Genomic DNA, 15430 nt, shown 5'->3' with positions numbered 1-15430 from the left:
AAACTGAGGTGGGCTGCTGGGTGGAGAGTAGACCATGTAAGTGATGAACTTGAATATTTAGCTGAGGAGAATTCGGAGAACAGTGTTTAAGATGCGGTCTGGTTTCTCCTTGCTGCTTCTAATGAAATGCGTGAGGAAGGAGAGTGGTTGCCTATCTGCCAGCCAAGGAGCACCAAGATGGCCAGCTGCCAGCAGAGCCCAGGAAGAAGCAAGCAAGGTCCTCCCCTCAAGGCTTCAGAGAGCGCACGCCTCTGCTGGCATCTTGACTTTGGACTCCAGGAGCTACCACACAATCCATGGCTCAGCTGTTTCAACTGCAGTTTGGACGACCTGTCGTGCAGTGCTAGCCATCCAGTATGTCCCCTCCACCTTGCCCCTGCCTGTGTTCTTGTCCCATCCTCTGAGAAACCCAAAGGGCTCCCCTTCTGTGGCACGGTGTGAACAAGGCAAATCTTCTAGACTACACTCTTCCTCATTCCTGCCACATTTCTGGCCCAAATAGACCCCGGGTCTCCCTGATGAGAGAGAACTTGGGGCTTTCTCAGAATTTAGATTTCAGCCCTCTGAAGACTTTTCTTTTTGGAAACAAATATACAACACCAAAACAAAAACTAACAATTGTTTCTTTTAAAGAGACACACAGGAATTTAAGACCTGGGAGTGCGGTTAAGGCCTCCTGAACTCTGAAGGCAAACGGGCAGCCTGTCAGAGCGCCATGAGCTGTGGGTCAGAGGTAAAAGCGGGCCCCAGTCCCAGCAGCAACAATCAATCCCTTGCTCTTACAGAATACCAACACTGCACAAAGGACTATTTTCTCTTAATCAGCAAAAAATGTCTCCTTAATATATGAAAATCAGCCAGTGGAAAAGCGTGTGGGCCTGATTCTGCCACGATCAAGATCTATGGCTTGGAGAAAACCCAAACACAAACAGACCCCAAAAACCCACAATCCCCATGTGCCCCAGTATCTTTATGGATAAGAAGACCCAGATTGTCTCAATTCAATGCCTCCTACACAACAGCATCATGCGAGACTATCTGGGCCTCTCCCGATGAGGACAAATCCCAAGACTTTCCCCCCCACATGATTCATGACCCTGGGCCCATGTACCTACACAACTTCTCAGGTGTAAATGGCATCTTGTAAATGGCATCGGTAAAGTAAGCCCCTCCGTTGCTCCGCACCATCTCCTCTATCAGCTCCACCAGCTCCTGCACTTGAGCTTCCTTCTCGGCCTCTGAGGCTCTGTTGTTGAAGGCACAGCAGCGGTTCCCACACTCGCTGATGATGTTTCTTAGCTTCACATCTGAATCTGCCAAGAAGTCACTCAGGCTCTTCTCCTCCAAGTCATCTTTGCGAGTGAACAACACGATCATGTGCTTCAAGGCTGGCTTCCCAAACACAGCCTTGATCAATGCCACGGTCTTCTGCTCTTCTTCCCTGTAGAGGCCCACCTGGAGGACCAAGATGATGGCGTGGGGCCCAGGGCAGGAGTAGAGGACACACTGGCTGATTTCCCTGCACGTGGTATCCAGGGTCTCCTTGGTGTCAAAGAGCCCTGGGGTGTCAACAACAACAAGTTTCCTCCCCTTCCATTCCTTGGATGCTTTTTGACACTTGGTGGTGACAGCATGGTGAGCAATTCTAGACTCAAAGACTCTACTCCCCAGGATGGTGTTGGCCGTTGCGCTCTTCCCACTTCCACTTTTCCCCACCAAAACAATCCTCAGAGTGTTGTCCTGAGGGTGTGCCATGTCACTACCAGTGGCTGTGGGGTGTAAAAAAGAGAAGGAGAAGAAAAAGATTCAACGAAGGTAAGTGGAAACCATCACATTCCTTTTATCTCCTTTGTGTTTCTCCATGAAAACCTGCAGTAGTGTACTATCCATGTGGGTCCCATAAAGACAAAAAGATGAAACAATTCACTCACCATGGAAGAAACAATAAAGTAGTTAAAGAGTTCCCCTACAAAAGAGTACCAGGTCCAGATGGCTTCATGGGGATCTCACTTAACTTTTCTTAAACTATTCCTGATGACTTAAAACAGAAAGAAATCTTTCCTGTTCTTTCTATGCCACAAGTATGATATTGATCCCAAAGGCTAACAAAGATTTCACCAATAAATAAAGCTACAGACATGTCTCATTTGCGAATACTAATGCCAAAATCCCAAATAAATTGTCAGACACTAAAAAGTACAACCCCACAATTAAATGTGATTTATTTCAGAAATAGTAGGGTGATTCAATATGAGAAAATGGACTGTTACAACACATCCCCTTTAGTAGATTTAAGAAGAAAAATACCTTGATGCAAAACAGACATTACCCCAAAACCAACACTGTTTTAATAGATACTTCTATAATGTGATTTTATAGAAATATAAATTTTAAAAAATTTGTCTCCATTTTTTTTTCTCTGCAGCTAAAATAGTTGACTGTACACTTAATTTGGAAGCATGAAGAAAGGAAATTAGCCTGTAGAGTCAACAAAGAGAAGAACGATGAGGGAGGGCCAGCTCTACCAGATAGCAAAATATTTTAGCCCCTATAATTAAGGCAGTATGAAGAGTGTGTGAACATAGAGAAACCGAAAACAAAAACGGACAATTCAGAAATAGACCAAATTGGTCTACTATATTCATGAGTATCCAGTTAAATGTATTACATTACATTTATCTTCAGTAAAGCAGCATCTCACAGCAATGAGGAGAAAGATGGACTAATAACCAGCATTGGGATAACTACAAAACCACACAGAAAAGACAAAACTGCACCCACGTCTTCATGCCATTCACATGCTAAATACGTTAGAAATATAAACACTAAAAACCAATGCACATAAATACTAGAAGAAACTCAGACCAATCCTTTGTAACCTATGGGCAGGGCAACTCTTTCTAAGATTTGAAACATTGTAAGGAAAAGGATTCATACATCTGACTACATAAACATCTAAAAGACAATGGGAGACAACGAACACCATGGACAATTAAAATACGAATGTCAGACTATATCAAAGAGGGTTAATTCTCCTCTTATACAAAGAATACCTAAAGGTACAGAGACAAATGTCCCATAGCTCGATAGAAAATGGAGCAAGACATATGAATAAACAGTTCAAAGAAAAAAAAAGAAATGCTAATGCTCCTCAACTATGCAAAAATATATGAACACTCACTTAAAGTAGAGAAATATAAACCCAACAAAGGAAAAGAAAAAACTAAATATAACAAATTAAAATTACACTGAGATACTATTTCTCCACTTACAGATTTGGCAAAAGTGCAAAAATTTGCTTCTATAATCAGTCGGTAAAGGTTTAGAGGAAACAGGTTCTCTGCTCCATGGCTAATGAGAATAGAAAAACAGTCTAAAACCTACAGGGGAGAAATTAGCAAATCATACAAATCACATATACATTTATTCTTGGATTGTGAGTCCCAATTTTAGGATTTATGCCTGTAGTGGTCAAGGGCAGGTCACCCCTAAACGTGCAACTTTGGCATACTGACTATTTCATATAAAAGTACCTTAAGACACATCCTGTGTGGGAAGATTACTAAGACCCTCTTCTGTCCCCCTGCAAGCAGGAAACAAATCTCCCATGTAAAAGGACCCCTTGCTGTCCAGGAGGTAAAGAGACACTCTCATGACCAGGGATGGGAGGTTTAGAGCCAAGAAGAGTGTATAAACAGCCTACTACTTTCTACTAATTTACTACCCCAGCCCAAAGTCTCTTTAGAATTCCTCCCTAACAGATGCTCCCAAAGTTAAGTTTTCCTTGTTTTGTCAATCCCTCACAGATCCATCGTCTCTTTGCCTAAAAAGTATAAAAACTGCCTGCCTTGGTCATCTCTCTTGGTCTTAGTTTCATTACTGAGCATCTGTGCACACTGCTTTTTTTTTTCTCTTATTAATCTGCCTCAAGTGAACGTAATTCTTAGTGCAGCTGGAAGACCTTGAAGGGTAGAGGAAGAAGTTCCCTTTCCTTATGTCCCAGAGCTACACTGACAAAAACACAGAAAAAGATAAGGCATATGTTTATTCTCTGCGTCACTATTTGTAATACTTAAAGACCAAAAACCTACCAAATGCCCACTAGTAGGGGTCTGATTGAATAAACCAAGGTACATACACACAGCGATGTACTATCCAACTATAGAAAGGAATAAGAAATACCTCACTATGCTGGCATGGAGAGATCTCCAGGATATTTCATTAAGCAAAAAACAAGGCAAAGTGAAGAAAATAATACTTAGTTTACTGTCATTTCTCTAATGGGGAGGAACATGAAATGTAGGTACAAAGTACAACATATATTTCATGCACATGAAAAAGCAATGGCAGATCATCTGAACCGTCACCCAAGAAGTTACTGACAGAGGGATGGGAGGAATAAGGCGGGGGCAGGGTAGAAGCTGGAAACTACTTTGAGTATACTTCGATGTCATAGATTTGTCTTGAAAGCATGTACTTCCTTCTTTTTGAGAGTTCGAATTACAGCTCTTTTCCTTTATGAAAGACCTACATGTGTACCTGCTGTTGCTGGCTGACATAAATTCAAAGAGGATTTTTCATTTGTACAAAAAAAAGCTGAACACGAATACAGCGTTCCACATTTGTTTTACAGCCAGTTGAGCTAATGGAGAGGCCGAGTGGGCCGTTGTCCATGCCAGCTGCCAATCACCTTCCCCGGGAACCTCACACAGGGGTTCACCATCCAGCCACCAGAGCTGTGAGCCAGATGAGCACGTGGGCTTTCTCTCAATTGAATTTGTGCATCTGTTAACAAGTTGTGTCTAAAAGTATCAGAAACACATAAGGGAGGTTATTTGGGGGAGATCTGGGAATGCGCACCCTTTTTCCATGTACATTCATGGTAATTGCTTCTCTCTTTTATCTCCTTTTGTTTCATAAAAGATTTCATAGGAACGTTCTGCTTGCAGATAGTGAGGAACATCTGGAAATAGCTTACATAATTATACAACAAAAACTATATTTTCAGACAACTAGTAAAAATCAAAAGCAAATGCAATACATAGTATTTGGTGTAATAGACAAACCACACAAAGAATTGGTCCAAGAAACTTGAAAATGCAGTTGCTTCATTGGCTATTGTCCTAATGGGATAGAGTGTAAGGCCAAATAGGGGGAAAAAAAGTCAAGAAAATCTTAAATTGCTTTCAGGAATCCTGTCCTATTCTTAGCTTTTGTGCACATGTGTCGTTTTGAAGCCCAAGGACAAGCCCAGTGGCAATGAACACCCTTAGTGCCCATACTGTGCCCTTCAAATGCCATTTCCCACCAAAAACATGAAGAATCTTAGGAGAATGTACCGTTTCCAGATCTGGGCCAAGAAATGTGCAAGTGGATCCTACACTATCTAGTCATACTAGAAATCGAGGATTCTATCAAAAACTACTCAGAACGTGGGATGCCTGGCTAGCTCTGTCAATGCAGCATGCATCTCTTGATCCCACGTTCATGAGTTCTAGCCCACATTGGGTGCAGAGATCACTTTCAAAAAAAAATGTTTCGATCTTACCGAAAGGACTACAGGGCCAACTTGAAGAGGCTGACTGGACAGAGATGGGGTAATTTGAGTACCAATGAGAATAATAATGTCAATGGATTAAAATTCATCAAATATGTTGAAGTTCATGAATTCATATCAATACCATCATTGCAAAAGAAGTGAAGTGTTCTCTCTGGGTTATGCTAGGAAATGATATCATCAGTCTGAACATGGACAAAAATGAATCAAGCATTCCTTTTGGCTTATTAACTACACCTTATGAAATGAAAGTATGATTCAGGGGAAGTTTCTTTTTATAGGATTATGCCATCCAATCAATGAAGAAACATTGATAGAATTATAATACTATAATTTGCGACCGTGAATGAAACAAAGTTAGTCTAGGCTATCATTACTGTCTGCTACATTACAGAAAGAGACAGAAGAATATATAAGGTGCCTTCTGATGGACGTTTACAACTGCACTTATGAAATATTGCCACCCAAATAACCAGGCAAATCTTAATCTGATCAAGCCTCTCCTTAAATTTAAATTTATACAAAACACGGAAACTGGAAGAACATGTCATATGACGTCTTGAGGATTTAATGAGCAAAATGTACACTGTCCAATTCTCTTGGAAAAAGGACCAACCATTTCTTAACCAAAATCATTTTACAAAAAGAAACAGGAAGGTGAAAACTTATTTACAAAATTTAACTTAAGACGTATGAAAGAATCGAAATTTATGAACCGTATTTGGAGCTGATTTCAATTTTATTTTATTTTATTTATTTATTTTTTTTATTAAATTTTTTTTTCAACGTTTTTTTTATTTATTTTTGGGACAGAGAGACAGAGCATGAACGGGGGAGGGGCAGAGAGAGAGGGAGACACAAATTGGAAACAGGCTCCAGGCTCTGAGCCATCAGCCCAGAGCCCGATGTGGGGCTCGAACTCACGGACCGCGAGATCGTGACCTGGCTGAAGTCGGACGCTTAACCGACTGCGCCACCCAGGCGCCCCAGCTGATTTCAATTTTAAATTCTAGGAGACGATCTGGGAATTGGAATACACCTGGTAATTTTTTAAAAATTCTAATTGCTTTTTGAACTCTGATTATGGTATATTTTAATGACCTTTATCTTCCAGACATACATATGTAAATAATTACTGATGAAGTGATAAAATTTAGTATTCTAGTAATGTAATACTTTTTAGTATTCGAATGTTTAAAGTGTATGCATATGTATTTAATCTCTACACCCAGCATGAGGCTCAAACTCACAAGCCTGAGATCAAGAGTCCCATGCTCTTCCCACTGAGCCAGATAGGCGCCCCCACTCTAATTTTTGAAATGAGGAGATTGATGTGGCTCAGAAATGCTGAGAACGTTGCCCAAGATCACTGCGCTAAAGGGCTTTGGGCAGAGAAGGGATCCAATGCAAATTATGTCTGACCCTACACTCATGCATAACCCTTGCACGCTCTGATCTCTTCCTGGTTCCTTCTCAGGTCCTTGATTCTACATTTCTGTTTACATTGGATCAGAAATAGATCATGGGAGGGGAGGTAGATCACTCTCTGTCCAGAAACATGAACTGGTAGCAACCCTGGAATTAGGGAAGGCAACCAAAGGGATTCACACACATTTGTTTTCTATAGAATAGCTCAATATCTCCCCGATGGCACCCCTTCCTTACCTCCTCTGTTACACTGTCGATCACACCATTTCTCTCTTACATGTTGGAAAGGACACAGCCAGCTGAATTCTAGGCTTCCTGTGCCATTTGTGACCTGGGTATCCCGGGGAATTTGATAAAACAACACGCACACCGTCTGGGATTCAGATTTTCTTTCAGGAAAAAAGAGGGATTGGGACAGACTGCTCTCTAAATTGCCTTCCAGCTCTAAAGACCTGCCTTGAGGACACTAGTTTCCCACTAAGGGAAATGGATGGGGTGTCAGGCAGCACTCTGTCATGACAGCAACTGATGGAAGATACGCTGTTCAGCAAGTTTGTCCTGCTAAATAGGAGATGTGTGGATGTGGGCCAATCTCCTTACTCCCACTCTTCCTCCCCCGGGACCCCCGTGGCAGCATCCTGTTTGCTGGGCTGCTGGCACGGTATTTGGTCCCCTCTCAGACCAGGACCCACACCAATGCACAGCCCTGGGTCCTGCTGCCCCTCCCGGCTCTATGCCCTAGGCCAGGCTCACCTTCTTTTGAATGAGCTGATGAGTTCCGGAGTGCTCTCCAAAGAAGCTGTTTGAGCTGCTGCTTTTGCTTAACTGAGAGGAAAAAGTGTTTGCACCCTTTAAACCTCTGAGACAGGAAGCTCAGATTGGGTGGAGCTAGTGAAGGAACTATTTGGCTTTAAAGAGACAGAAATATTGCCCTATCATTGGAGGAGTGCTTTAGTTTTACCAAGGTGTAAGCTTTTTCTCCATGTGCCTGCTGTCACACCAAATTTTCCAAACCTATATTTGTTGTTTGGGGTTATACTGGTGGATCCCAAAGGCCCTTATTACATGACACAAATCATGCACAGAGAGCCAGGCATGGTGTTGGATCATCTTCCCTGCATGACGTGGGAGACTCTGGTGTGATTCTAGGAAGAAAAAACTCAAATGCGTGGCTAGATGTGTCCAAATTTAGAGGCTGGGATACTTCCCAGTGACTGTATCATATGGGTTTTCATGATAGTCTTTCATGAAGGTCTCAAGTTACTCATTAAAAATTCACCAGCCTTGAGAACTGGACAGCAACATGCAGAAGGTTGAAACTAGACCACTTTCTCACACCACTTACAAAAATAAACTCAAAATGGATAAAGGACCTAAATGTGAGACAGGAAACCATCAAAACCTTAGAGGACAAAGCAGGAAAAGACCTCTCTGACCTCAGCCGTAGCAATCTCTTACTCGACACATCCCCAAAGGCAAGGGAACTAAAAGCAAAAGTGAATTACTGGGACCTTATGAAGATAAAAAGCTTCTGCACAGCAAAGGAAACCACCAACAAAACTAAAAGGCAACCAACGGAATGGGAAAAGATATTTGCAAATGACATATCAGACAAAGGGCTAGTATCTAAAATCTATAAAGAGCTCACCAAACTCCACACCCGAAAAACAAATAACCCAGTGAAGAAATGGGCAGAAAACATGAATAGACACTTCTCTAAAGAAGACATCCAGATGGCCAACAGGCACATGAAAAGATGTTCAGCGTCGCTCCTTATCAGGGAAATACAAATCAAAACCACACTCAGGTATCACCTCACGTCAGTCAGAGTGGCCAAAATGAACAAATCAGGAGACTATAGATGCTGGAGAGGATGTGGAGAAACAGGAACCCTCTTGCACTGTTGGTGGGAATGCAAATTGGTGCAACCGCTCTGGAAAGCAGTGTGGAGGTTCCTCAGAAAATTAAAAATAGACCTACCCTATGACCCAGCAATAGCACTGCTAAGAATTTATCCAAGGGATACAGGAGTACTGATGCATAGGGGCACTTGTACCCCAATGTTCATAGCAGCACTCTCAACAATAGCCAAATTATGGAAAGAGCCTAAATGTCCATCAACAGATGAATGGATAAAGAAATTGTGGTTTATATACACAATGGAATACTACGTGGCAATGAGAAAAAATGAAATATGGCCTTTTGTAGCAACGTGGATGGAACTGGAGAGTGTGATGCTAAGTGAAATAAGCCATACAGAGAAAGACAGATACCATATGGTTTCACTCTTATGTGGATCCTGAGAAACTTAACAGGAACCCATGGGGGAGGGGAAGGAAAAAAAAAAAAAAGAAGTTAGAGTGGGAGAGAGCCAAAGCATAAGAGACTGTTAAAAACTGAGAAGAAACTGAGGGTTGATGGGGGATGGGAGGGAGGGGCGGGTGGGTGATGGGTATTGAGGAGGGCACCTTTTGGGATGAGCACTGGGTGTTGTATGGAAACCAATTTGTCAATAAATTTCATATATATAAAAAAAAATAATAATGACTGTTAAATACCAGGCCAAGGAATGTGGATTCTAAGCCCTAGGCAGTAGAAGATTTCCAAGAAGCAGAGACCTAAGAAAACTATCCCAATGGGCTTAACCTGGTAACTGCAACTAGGACTGGAGAGGAAGAAATCAGGGGTACTGTACCCTCACACTGCACACACTGTCCCTCTCTTACCATATCGTAGGGTGAATTGTGTCCCTCTAAAGAAGTCCTAACTCCTGGTACCTGAGAATGTGACCTATTATGGAGCACGGTCTCTGTGATGTCATGTCATGAAGTTAAGGTTGAGCCCTACTCCAATGCCTGGAATCGTTTCATTCACAGTGAGGGAAGTTTACACACAGATACACACAGAGAACACCATGTGACAGAAGAGGCAGAGATTGGAGTGAAGCACCTAGAAGGCAAAGAACAAAGCTGGCCAGCCAGCACCAGAAGCTAAGACGCAGCAAAGAAGGATCCTTCCCCAGAGACTTCATGGAGAGTATGGCCCTGGGAACGTCTCGGTTTGGCACTTGTAGCCTGTGCCAGTGAGACAGTAGCCATAACAATGAGACAGTAAGTTTCTGCTTTTTAAGCAACAGTTTGTGGTCATTTGTTACAGCAGCCCCTGGGGGAACTAATATAGATTTTAAGGCCAAGAAATAGAGTCCTGCTCTGGTAATTACTTAAAATGTACGAGTCGTTTTGAAATTGAGTAATGCATGGAGGCTCGAAGAATTCTGAGGTATGTGATAAAAACAAAGGCCTGGGGCGCCTGGGTGGCGCAGTCGGTTAGGCGTCCGACTTCAGCCAGGTCACGATCTCGCGGTCCGTGAGTTCGAGCCCCGCGTCGGGCTCTGGGCGGATGGCTCAGAGCCTGGAGCCTGTTTCCGATTCTGTGTCTCCCTCTCTCTCTGCCCCTCCCCCGTTCATGCTCTGTCTCTCTCTGTCGCAAAAATAAATAAACGTTGAAAAAAAATTAAAAAAAAAACAAAAAAAAAACAAAGGCCTAAGAGGATGTCGGTGGTAGGATGAATATCCAGGTTACTTTCTGGTGAGGTCCCAGAGAGAGGTGGGGACCATGCTGCTGGACATTGGAGGGACGATGGCACTGGCTCTAAAATGGCAGGGGGCAGGGGGCTGGGAGGCAGGCTAAACTGAGGTGGGCTGCTGGGTGGAGAGTAGACCATGTAAGTGAGGAACTTGAATATTTAGCTGAGGAGAATTCCGAGAACAGTGTTTAAGATGCGGTCTGGTTTCTCCTTGCTACTTCTAATGAAATGCGTGAGGAAGGAGAGTGGTTGCCTATCTGCCAGCCAAGGAGCACCAAGATGGCCAGCTGCCAGCAGAGCCCAGGAAGAAGCAAGCAAGGTCCTCCCCTCAAGGCTTCAGAGAGCACACGCCTCTGCTGGCATCTTGACTTTGGACTCCAGGAGCTACCACACAATCCATGGCTCAGCTGTTTCAACTGCAGTTTGGATGACCTGTTGGGCAGTGCTAGCCATCCAGTATGTCCCCTCCACCTTGCCCCTGCCTGTGTTCTTGTCCCATCCTCTGAGAAACCCAAAGGGCTCCCCTTCTGTGGCACAGTGTGAGCGGGCAAGTCTTCTAGACTACACTCTTCCTCATTCCCACCACATTTCTGGCCCAAATAGACCCCGGGTCTCCCTGATGAGAGAGAGCTTTGGGCTTTCTCAGAATTTAGATTTCAGCCCTCTGAAGACTTTTCTTTTTGGAAACAAATATACAACACCAAAACAAAAACTAACAATTGTTTCTATAAAAGAGACACACACAAATTTAAGACTTGGGAGTGTGGTTAAGGCCTCCTGAACTCTGAAGGCAAACAGGCAGACTGTCAGAGCGCCATGAGCTGGGTCAGAGCTAAAAGCAGGCCCCAGTCCCAGCAGCAACAATCAATCCCTCACTCTTACAGAATACCAACACTGCACAAAAGGACTATTTTCTCTTAATCAGCAAAAATGTCTCCTTAATATATGAAAATCAGTCAGTGGAAAAGTTTGTGGGCCTGATTCTGCCACGATCAAGGTCTATGGCTTGGAGAAAACCCAAACACAAACAGACCCCAAAAACCCACAATCCCCATGTGCCCCAGTATCTTTATGGATAAGAAGTCCTAGAATGTCTCAATTCAATGCCTCCTACACAACAGCATCATGGGAGACTATCTGGGCCTCTCCCAATGAGGACGAATTCCAAGACACTCCCCCCCGCATGATTCACGAGCCTGGGCTCACGTACCCACACAACTTCTCAGGTGTTGGTTGGCTGTAGGTATAAATCTCCAGGTGGAACAGGGCCCTGTGGCCCCCAAAGGGAGACCCTGAGGAGGGCCCAGTCCCAAGACTCCTGGCTGGAGGACCCAGGTGTGAATATGAGTATGGGCCTTCTTTCCCCAGGGCTTTGATGTCCCAAGGGCCATCAGAGTAATGGACACTTACAGATGGTTATGGACATCACCTTTATTTACCAGCCAGCACCGACAGCCATGAACACAAGAAGCAAAGGCACAGGCATGTTTCACCCCGAGTTCTCTGCTACTCTCCACACACACAGCATCCTTCCTCACTCATCCGCCTAGACTTTCCAGTCCCACGCCTCCAAACCCCACAGCCTTTGCTTGGATGGCCCCTGGATTCTTAGCCATTCCTCGGTACCAATGGTGGAAGAGGCAGCTTGGGAGAATGGGGGTCAGGGAAAGAACTCACAGGCTGCCAGGACCAGCCGACAGCCTTCAGTGATCTGCCCTCTCTGGGATTTACAACAAAGTTGGCACAGTTTCTGCTGTTACCTTCGTTTCTTTCTTTTGGTTTCAACTTGACATCTTTTATTGCTTCACTCACATCTATGTGGAGTGTCTCGAGTGTTTTATTACAAATGATAAACACAGTAAGTAAATCTTTAACGAGGGATAAAGGAAAGACTGTTATATTTATGGCACCATATCACAGCACGGTTTTTTCTGTTATTGTTTCCCACAGTCCCTTGCATTTTCAAGAAACGAGCAACAGGGTGATTTCTCGTAAATTCACTCATGCACAGAAAAACATACATCTTACTTCAGCCCCAGCAATTTCCTGCCTCACCTCTCCCGAGTCTGTCTTCCTCATCAGGCCACAAAGGCAAGGTCACAGGTTCATGTCTTCTCATTTGTGGCTGCTGTTGTGCTCAAAAGGGACTGGGGCAGGAAGGCGGGGCCAAGGAGGAACCCCACCATGGAGATCTCACTGGCCTCTGCACAGGATACTTTTTCCATCTCTCCCCAGGCTGGTGCTGGCCTGAGGATGAGGTGGACGTCTTCCTGGGAATCTCCAACCAGGGCCCGGTCAAAGCAAGCACAGCAGCTAGATCTTTTGACCCTGATGTGGGCTGAACAAGTCAGTTCTGCTCTTTATTAGAACAGGTGCACATGGATGCTGCTATCTTCCAAAATTTTGACCAATTTTTCTACTGGTTGTTTGTTCATTGAATGATTGATTGATTGATTGATGAAAGTTTATTCGTTAATTTTGAGAGAGAGAGAGAATGAGGAGGGGAAGGCTAGATAAAGAGGAAGACAGAGGATCCCAAGCACACTCCCTGCCAGCACAGAGCCCAACACAGGGCTTGATTCAAGAACCGTGAGATCATCGTTCTGAGGTGAAACCATGAGTTGGATGTTCAACCAAATGAGCCCCCCAGGTTCCCCCAAGTTTTAAAAAATTTTCACTCAAAACACAAATAGCTAACAAACAGCCGAGCAGCCTTATTATTTTGACTATTATTTATTTATCAGGAAGATATAGAACGTGAAAGTTGCACTGAAATGACACATGTCCAAGCTGTGAAAGAATAAAACGACTCTTTGGAAATACAGGGAGAGGCCAGCGTCTCTCTCACCCTCTGCAAGTTCACCATATCTGCAGTTAGTGGGACAGCGGGACTCCGTATAAAGACAGCTGTCTGTAAGACGGTGTTAACTGCTGCCTGGCTCCCTTTTGACGGTGTTTCATTTAACTGTACTAAGACACCTGAAGGGGAAGACAAAATGAGGCAAACTCCAGGCAGCCAGCAGGAAGGAAGAAGAGGGGAGTTGGCCTGTGGCCAGAGTTTGACCCAAAACTAGGACAGGCTTCCATATGCCCTGGAGGAACCCTACAGACCTAGTACTGGTGGGACAGCCATAAGTGGTGCAACGTATATATTTTTAAAAATATATTAAAGTCTCTTAATGTTGTTCTAAGATCATTCAGCAAATGAAGAAAGACCTATTTCAAAAAAAAAATCTACTAAATACTAGTAAGAACAGTGAGTCTGTGACGTTTACCATAAGATGCTTCCTCCCTTCCAACACACACTCACCTCCTCTGGAAGGAAACTGCCTTCTGGGAAGTGTGGCCAAGAAGCTGGGGCTCCCTGTCCCCTAAGCCTCCCAGCAAGAGAACAGTATCTTGGGAAGAATCAGCTGGTGGTCAGTAGGTTTAACCACTGGGTATAGTACAGACAGACAGAGTGGTTAGGGAAAGACACACACACTGGGGCTAAGACAACTGTCACCTCCTGGGACTGTGCAGGCCCAGGCTGCACCCTCTGAGGAGAGACACCAGAGGTTTCACCCTGCAGGGGAAGCGGACTTCACCAGGAGAGTCCAGCCAAACACGCAAACCCCCTGCACAAAGTTGCATTGAAGCAACCAGAGCAGATATCCTTGTCTTATCTCTGATCACAGGGGCCAAGCTCTCAGCCTTTCATCAAGTATGGTACCAGTGGGGGGAGTTTTCATACTGATTTCCTTCAGTTCTTTCAACATGCTTAGAACTGCTCTTTGGAAGCCCTGTCTCTGAATCCAACATCCAGGGCCTCTGCCAGGCAATTCCTGTGGCCTCAGATTTTCCAGTATATGGGTCACACCTTCCTGTTTCGTTGTACATCTTACAGTTCTTGTTAAAAACTGGGTATTTTAGGGAACATGTTGTAGTGGCTCTGGGTACTATTCCCTTTCTGCCTTTCTAGGCCTTGATTTGCTGCTGTCTGTGTGTCCATAAGAATACAGAAATCGCTGTTTTAAACAACAAAATAGAAATTCTGCAGCGGAAAAGTATGACTGAAATGAAAATTTTACTAGTGGAGCTCAACGATAGATTTGAATGGCTAGAACAAAGATTCAGTGAATTTGAAGATGTAATAATTATAAACACACATGAACTTCACAATTGAGCCCCAAAACACAGGAAGCAAAAAATAACAGGCGTCAAGGAGAAATAGACACTTCAACAACAAGCTGTAGACCTCAATGTCCATGTTGACCAACGCGTACCACAGCTAATCAGAAGGGCAAAACAGAAAGAGATGTGACCCACAGATAAACCAACTAGACCTAACACTAGAGCACTTTACCCAACGAAGTAGATTATGCATTCTGTTCAGGTACACAGAGAACGTTCTCCTAAATATGACCAATAGGCCATAAAATGAGCCTCAATAAATCTCAGAGACTTGAAATCCTAGAGTATAACAGGGGGTAAGCTCCTTTACATCAGTCTTGGCAATAATTTTTTGGATTTGACCACAAAAGCAAAGGCAGGGACAGATAAAATGAACAAGTGAGATTACATCCAACTAATAAGCTTCTGCCTGGCAAAGGAAACCATCAACAATACAAAAAGGCACCCGATTAAATGGGAGAAAGTAGGGGCGCCTGGGTGGCGCAGTCGGTTAAGCGTCCGACTTCAGCCAGGTCACGATCTCGCGGTCTGGGAGTTCGAGCCCCGCGTCGGGCTCTGGGCTGATGGCTCGGAGCCTGGAGCCCGTTTCCGATTCTGTGTCTCCCTCTCTCTCTGCCCCTCCCCCGTTCATGCTCTGTCTCTCTCTGTCCCAAAAATAAATAAACGTTGAAAAAAAAATTTAAATG

General features: G+C 44.0%; 1 protein-coding gene across 11 annotated transcripts in view; it reads right to left on the bottom strand.

Annotated features, from left to right (window-relative positions):
• LOC124525068 (GTPase IMAP family member 7-like) overlaps positions 1-15430 on the bottom strand; it is a 190168-nt gene that overhangs the window by 47272 nt on the left and 127466 nt on the right. For 8 of the 11 annotated variants that reach the window (XM_047097505.1, XM_047097504.1, XM_047097525.1 and 5 more), the window contains one exon: positions 1116-1769. In XM_047097505.1, the coding sequence (XP_046953461.1) occupies positions 1116-1769 (654 nt within the window). Of the gene's footprint in view, positions 1-1115; positions 1770-3272; positions 3282-7222; positions 7408-7738; positions 7847-15430 lie in introns of those variants that run through there. The other 3 variants (XM_047097514.1, XM_047097513.1, XM_047097512.1) reach the window with 3 other exon arrangements.

This window comes from Lynx rufus, unplaced genomic scaffold (assembly GCF_022079265.1).
Source record: "Lynx rufus isolate CCGP_SWC_20201006 ecotype Redwood Valley unplaced genomic scaffold, mLynRuf1.p SCAF_4, whole genome shotgun sequence".
NCBI classification, from domain to species: Eukaryota; Metazoa; Chordata; class Mammalia; order Carnivora; family Felidae; genus Lynx; species Lynx rufus.
This window is presented reverse-complemented; position numbering and strand designations above follow the sequence as displayed.